Here is a 6,665-nt window from a genome sequence, read left to right as displayed (position 1 = left end):
CAGTTCTTGTAGCATTTGATTCCGATACATGGATAGTTTTTTATAAATTTCAAAATCAACGGTGTACAATTTTTATAAAATTTTGAAGCTCCAAATACTATTTTTCTATCCAAAATTCATGATCCAAGTGTCGATTTATAATAAATCAATCATGGTGAACACATCTATAGTCAGAATTTTGAAAAAAAACACCTAAAAATTTTCATTGGGGAGGTTTTACCCTGCAGCCCGGCCTCTTAATTAGTAGCCCGGTTCAGGCTGGACCAGGGTCAAAATTCCTGGCGGATGGGCAGCCCGACCCGACCCGGCCAGCCCACCCACCCTACTTAATCCCTCGTGCATTCGTAGTCTTGGACCATCTTACGTCGGACCTTACGCTACAACAACCAAAAGAACCAGAATTCAGCTTGGGGGATGCATGTGTCATGCTTGGTTGAGATTGACTCACAGAACGACATCAAATAACAACCTGATCTCAGCAGTTGTGATTGCAGTAACAGCCTTCATGTCTGGAGGCCATGCCTTCACATCATCCCAGTAGTTGTCACTTTGGTAACTGCCTCCATTTTAAAAGGCCATGCCTCTGTAACAATAAACACACAACACATCTCTACACATTTCTCAGTAACTTGAGCATCATGGAGTTCCTCACCGAGTCGAAATCCCAGTGCGTTATGGAGAAGAACTACAATAACTATGAAGTTCCTCATGGAGTCGAAATCCGAGGGTGCTATAACGATGGGTATGCGCGAATACTGAGCAAGGATGCATTGCAATTCCTGGCTGATCTGCAGAGAGAATTCAGGCAGCCTCTCAAGTACATACTGGATTGTAGGAAGGAAGCAAAGGAGAGGTACAATGTTGGTCAGCTCCCTGGGTTCGATCCGGCGAGCCGATGGATAAGGGAGGGGAGTTGGGAATGTGACCCAACGCCTCCAGTGGTGGCGGACCGGAGAGTGGAGATCACAGGTCCGGTTGAACGGAAAATGATCATCAATGCACTCAATTCTGGAGCCAAAGTGTTCATGGTAATTTACATAATACTTTCACCTAAGGAGACATCCATACTCTTTAATCTGGTTGGAATCTCAAGATGTTGGTTGATTTGATTTAATATAACCTCGTACATGTGTTTATCATGGCCGATTTAGTGGGCATCAACCCTTGGATCATGTTTTTCTCAATCAAAAACATGCTCTTTTGAGTAGGAAAAAGTTGGTGCATTTATAGCCAGCGATTCTTGCATGGCCATATAAAACCTATACATAGGTTGGATACAGACGATTCAAAAACAGGCTCCTACTAAAAAAAGCATGTAGATCACAATCAAAGGGTCATTTTGACAAAAACATACAAAAAAATGGTTTTTGTCAATTGATCTTTGACATAAAATCCACAACTAAATCATATTAATTTGCCAACAATGCAAGTTCATTGGTTAGATTTTTGTCTCTGTGTCAACTATTGATTTATATATGTTTGGGCCTGACTCTGGACATGATCAAGTTATGAATTTCAATACTCAAATATAGGTGTACTGCTATATAGAAACATACACAAGTCATGATCGAGTTCATAAACTCCCGCGTTTCCAAACCGAGAGAGAGAGAGAGAGAGAGAGAGAGAGAGAGAGAGAGAGAGAGAGAGAGAGAGTTTTGCTGATTCATGGTGATTGATGGTTGTCTGCAGGCTGATTTTGAAGACTCCCTTTCACCAACTTGGGATAACCTCATGAAGGGTCAAGTCAATCTGAAAGATGCAGTGGATGGGAGCATAAGCTTCCATGACACCCAGAGGAACAAGTCCTACAAACTGAACCGAGAGAGAGCAACCCTCTTTGTCAGGCCTCGAGGATGGCACCTGCCAGAAGCTCACATTCTCATAGACAATGAGCCCGCCACCGGCTGCCTTGTTGATTTTGGCCTCTATTTCTACCATAACTGTGCCACTTTTAGATCAACACTAGGTGCAGGTTTTGGTCCCTTCTTCTATCTGCCCAAGATGGAGCACTCAAGGCAAGTACACATGCTGGATGTTTGTCTTGCATTCTTAAATCTAACATTGAACCATGATTTCCAAAAACCCGGATGAAAACTTTATATATATATATATATATAGTCACTAGAACATGAGAACTGAAAATATGAGCACTATTGTGTGAACCTCAATTTTCATGGATTTTTTGTTCTTTTTTCTTGAAACTAACCGTGTAAATGTGATCTACATGTTTGGTTTTATAAGAACTCTCTTTTGAATCATCCAATTTTGATGCATAAACAAGATTTTTAAAACTTTAAAATCATTGACTCATAGTCTTCATAAATATTCAAGCATTCAAAAATCATATTTTCATTGAAAATACACTACCCAATGGTTGATTCCTATAGCAAATTCACCATGCCAAGCACATCCACATAGTTGGATTTACAAAAAAGTGTTGGAAATGCCCATATTTCTAGTTCTCATATTCTAGTACATTATATATATATATATATATATATATATATATATATATATATATATATATATATATATATATATATATATATATAAACTAGCAAAATATCTAAACATGTATGCACCAAAATTTTTATAGTTTTTATTTTTATAAATTTCACCATCCAGATGTGATCTAGATGCTTGGTATTATAGAAATACTCTTAGATAATCCGATTACGATGTATAAGAAGGATCTTTTAAGGTTTGAAAATCAACGGCTTAGAATTTTCATAAATATTTAAGCATACAAAATCATATTTTTTTATCCGATTGTTGTGATCTAGTAGTCGATTCCAAGCAAATGGACCATGTCGAATGCATCTTCAGGGTTAGATTTGCAAAAAACCCTATGAAAATATTGGTTCATACTAGTTTATATATTTTGCTAGTTTACATATTTAAGTTTTCCTAAAGAGTTAGTAGAATATGAGAACTGCTAATATGAGAACTAATGTGTGAACCAAAATTTTCATGATTTTTTTATTCTTTTCACTTGAATCTAACCGTACGGATGTGACCTACATGTTTGATTTTATAAGAACACACTCTTGAATCATCCAATTTTGATGCATAAATAAGATTTTATTAAGGTTTTAAAATCAATGGCTCATATTTTTTATAAATATTCAAGCATTCAAAAATCATATTTTTTGATCGAAAATACACGATCCAATGGTTGATTCCTAGCAATTTCATCATGCCAAGCATATCCACATGGTTGGATTTGCAAAAAAAGTGTTGGAAATGCCCATATTTCTAGTTTTAATATTTTGGTTCTCATATTCTAGTGATTATATATATATATATAACGAATGAAAAAATTTCTTTCAACCCTTCTCAAAATTTTGAAGCATGACAACTAATGATTGTTCCAAACAAACAACACCCCAACTAGGGAGGCAGGTTAGGTGATTGGGCCAGCGTACTTTACCAAGTGCGTTGGCTTAACAAAACACAGAAAACCGCTAAACAGGTAGCGATGTTTTGTGTAAAACGTAAAACACAGAAAATCGCTAACAAGGGGAGAGATTTTCGATTTTCTGTGTAAAACACGAAACACAGAAAAACGCTACACGCGTAGCCATTTTCTGTGATTTCTCAAGCCAGCATACTTTACTAAGTACACTAGCTCGATCACTGGATCTGCTCTGCCAACTAGGGCTGTTAATGGGTCTGACTAGTGCCAGATACCTGATCAGACCCAAATCTGAATACCAGGTATCGGCTTGGAAAATTCTGACCTGAATATTTCTAGGCCAGTACAAACCCAACCCGAGTAAAATGCGGATCAGGTTCTGGGACATAACTTTGCCCATATATCTGAACTGACTGGGCTGACACCGAGTATATTACATGCATGTTTTAATGAAAATATACATTTTAGATACCTTTTGGATTATATGGATTGGGGTTGAGATTCATTTTTTAACTCTATATAATCTGGGTTGGGTGCCCGAACTCGATTGGTTGTTATCTGGGTGGGTCCTGATCCGACACAAACCCAACCCATTGACAGCCCTAAACCCAATCACCCCTCAAACACCCCCACATCTCACACCTCTCACACCACCTTTGGCAGGGAAGCTGGTCTATGGAAGTCAGTGTTTGAGAAGGCAGAGGATGCAGCTGGCATACCAAGAGGAAGCATCAAAGCAACGGTCTTGATTGAGACTCTTCCAGCAGTGTTTCAGATGGATGAGATACTGTATGAGTTGAGAGAACACTCCTTAGGACTCAACTGTGGAAGGTGGGACTACATCTTTAGCTATGTCAAGACCTTTGAAGCGCACCCAGATCGTTTGCTTCCTGACCGTGTCCAAGTTGGCATGACCCAGCACCTAATGAGGTCATACTCAGACCTCCTTATTTACACATGCCATAGAAGAAATGTGCATGCAATGGGTGGGATGGTAAGTTCTGCTAGTGAAAATAACAGGAAGTTATCAAGTTTACAACAGTTGCTGGTCCATGCAATTTAGACCAATAATCACAGATCATTCTCCCAAGCAATCACCTTGTGCTTGCATGGAAAGAGAGTGCTGAAATAGCTAGGTTGGATGTTCGAAGACCGGTTAATCGGATTCATAAACCTCCAACAGCTCTGACTGGCCAAACAATTGGATCTGGTCGTCTGTTTTTATTTCCAAGTCCAATTAACATCTGAAACCGATTTACATACAAAACCAGATTCAGATACCAGAAAGCTTTCTGACTCTGAATCTGAACCAGATTGGTATGTCTCATTCACTATACAGGATTCTAAATTTACCCATATCAGAACCATGCTCAATATTGGCTATTTCTACCAATTGAAAGCACCCAGTATTCTTGAAAGGAGTTGAATAACAAAGATGCATAAAATCAAACAGAATTTTAATAACTGAAAAGAACACATATTAACTCTTACATTGATGCATAGGCAGCCCAAATTCCAATCAAGGATAATGAGGCTGCAAATGAAGCAGCACTGGAGCTGGTTCGCAAGGACAAGCTACGAGAAGTCCGTGCCGGGCATGATGGCACATGGGCTGCTCATCCTGGCCTGATACAGGTGGTAATGGAGGTTTTCAATAACCACATGAAGAATGGACCAAATCTTATAAAAATGATGAAGCGTGAAGAAGCAGCCAGACTTGCAGAAGATGATCTGCTCCAAAGGCCAAGCGGGAACAGAACTGTGGATGGTCTAAGACTCAATGTACGTGTGGGGGTACAATATCTGGCTGCCTGGCTCAGCGGGACTGGATCTGTACCACTGTATAATCTCATGGAAGATGCTGCAACTGCAGAAATCAGCAGGGTTCAGAACTGGCATTGGATAAAACACGGTGCAATCCTGATTGGGGAAGGTGGCCTGCGATTGAAGGCCAGTCTAGAATTGTTTGACAGGGTGGTGAAAGAGGAGATGGAAAGGATAGAAAGGGAAGTTGGCCAGGAACATTTCGAGAAGGGAATGTTCAGAAAGGCCTGCAACATCTTCACTAAACAGTGCACCTCACCAACACTTGATGATTTCCTCACACTTGATGCCTACAACCAGATAGTACAGCTTCATCCTGATGCATGTTCTAAACTTTAGATGTTCTCCCTTCTCCATGTTGATGCCTAGAAATATGAGAGCAATCCAAGAATAACAGTTTCATTTGTGAAATTGATATTTAAAATGCAGAAGACTGATGAAGCCATTTAAAATTCTGAAACCCAGTGCACTGTCCATTATCTTTTCACAACTAAAAATGCAATTACTAACAAAAAACCTGCGGAATTTGAAAGACAACAGCAGGCTTTTCAAAATGATATTTGTTTCAGGTCAAATCTACTGAGGTAAATGACATTGTAGATCAACCATGTGGTTCAGAAGAAAAATGAATATATAAACCATAGACCCATCAATTAATCATAAAACTGTTATGGGTGAGCACAAATACAATGCCACTAATGAGCACACTCACAAATGCCACAAAGGTAATAATTTATTGAAACCTCACAAAATGCAAGAAGCATTCTTGAATTACAATGGGGGGGGGGGGGGGGGGGATCACCCCTATTTATATACAAAGGAAGGGAGAGAAGGAGAGCTCAACGGTCACAAAAAAAGCCTTTGGAGCTTGCTCCAACAGCTCTTTTAACTAGTCAACCTAGTGTTGACTAGTCAAACTTTAGTTCAAAAAGTGAACTAGAACAAAATTCTATTTCAAAGAGAACTAAATAAAAAAAAGGAAATATATATATATATATATATATACACTCTCCCTCAAACTTACGGTGTAACAACCGAAAGTGTCTAAAAGAAAGTGAAACCTAAGGTTTGGTGAAGAAATCTGCTAGCTAGTATTATAAAGCAACATAAGGCAGATCAATAGCCCCATGTAGATACTCTTCTTGAACATTGTAACAATCCATTTCTATGTGCTTAGTGCGTTTGTGAAAAGTGTGGTTGCTGATAATGTAAATTATACTTTTATTGTTATAACACGTGTGATGCGTTGGTCACTTGAACCCCCATATCTACCAGCAATCTCTTAAACCATATCACTTTCATCATGATGGTTTACATGGCTCGATACTCAGCTTCAGTTGATGAAAGTAAAACCTTCTGTTGTTTCTTACATCGCCATGAAATCAAAGATTCACCTAGAAAAATACAAAAACCAGTGGTTGAGTGT

The 6,665-nt window shown here is 38.8% G+C and overlaps 1 protein-coding gene across 1 annotated transcript; it reads left to right on the top strand.

The window, feature by feature from the left end:
- Nucleotides 1-674: 674 nt before the first annotated feature.
- MLS (malate synthase) lies at nucleotides 675-5,578 on the top strand. The gene is made up of 4 exons (XM_090004567.1): nucleotides 675-1,028; nucleotides 1,690-2,015; nucleotides 4,079-4,409; nucleotides 4,919-5,578. The coding sequence occupies exons 1-4, from the start codon at nucleotides 675-677 to the stop codon at nucleotides 5,576-5,578; spliced, it is 1,671 nt and encodes a 556-aa protein (XP_089860693.1).
- Nucleotides 5,579-6,665: the final 1,087 nt, after the last annotated feature.

Source organism: Nuphar pumila, chromosome 4, assembly GCF_984573655.1.
Source record: "Nuphar pumila chromosome 4, dmNupPumi1.hap1.1, whole genome shotgun sequence".
In the NCBI taxonomy this organism is placed as follows: domain Eukaryota; kingdom Viridiplantae; phylum Streptophyta; class Magnoliopsida; order Nymphaeales; family Nymphaeaceae; genus Nuphar; species Nuphar pumila.
The sequence above is the reverse complement of the archived record's forward strand: the minus strand, read 5'-3'. Positions and strand labels throughout refer to the sequence as shown.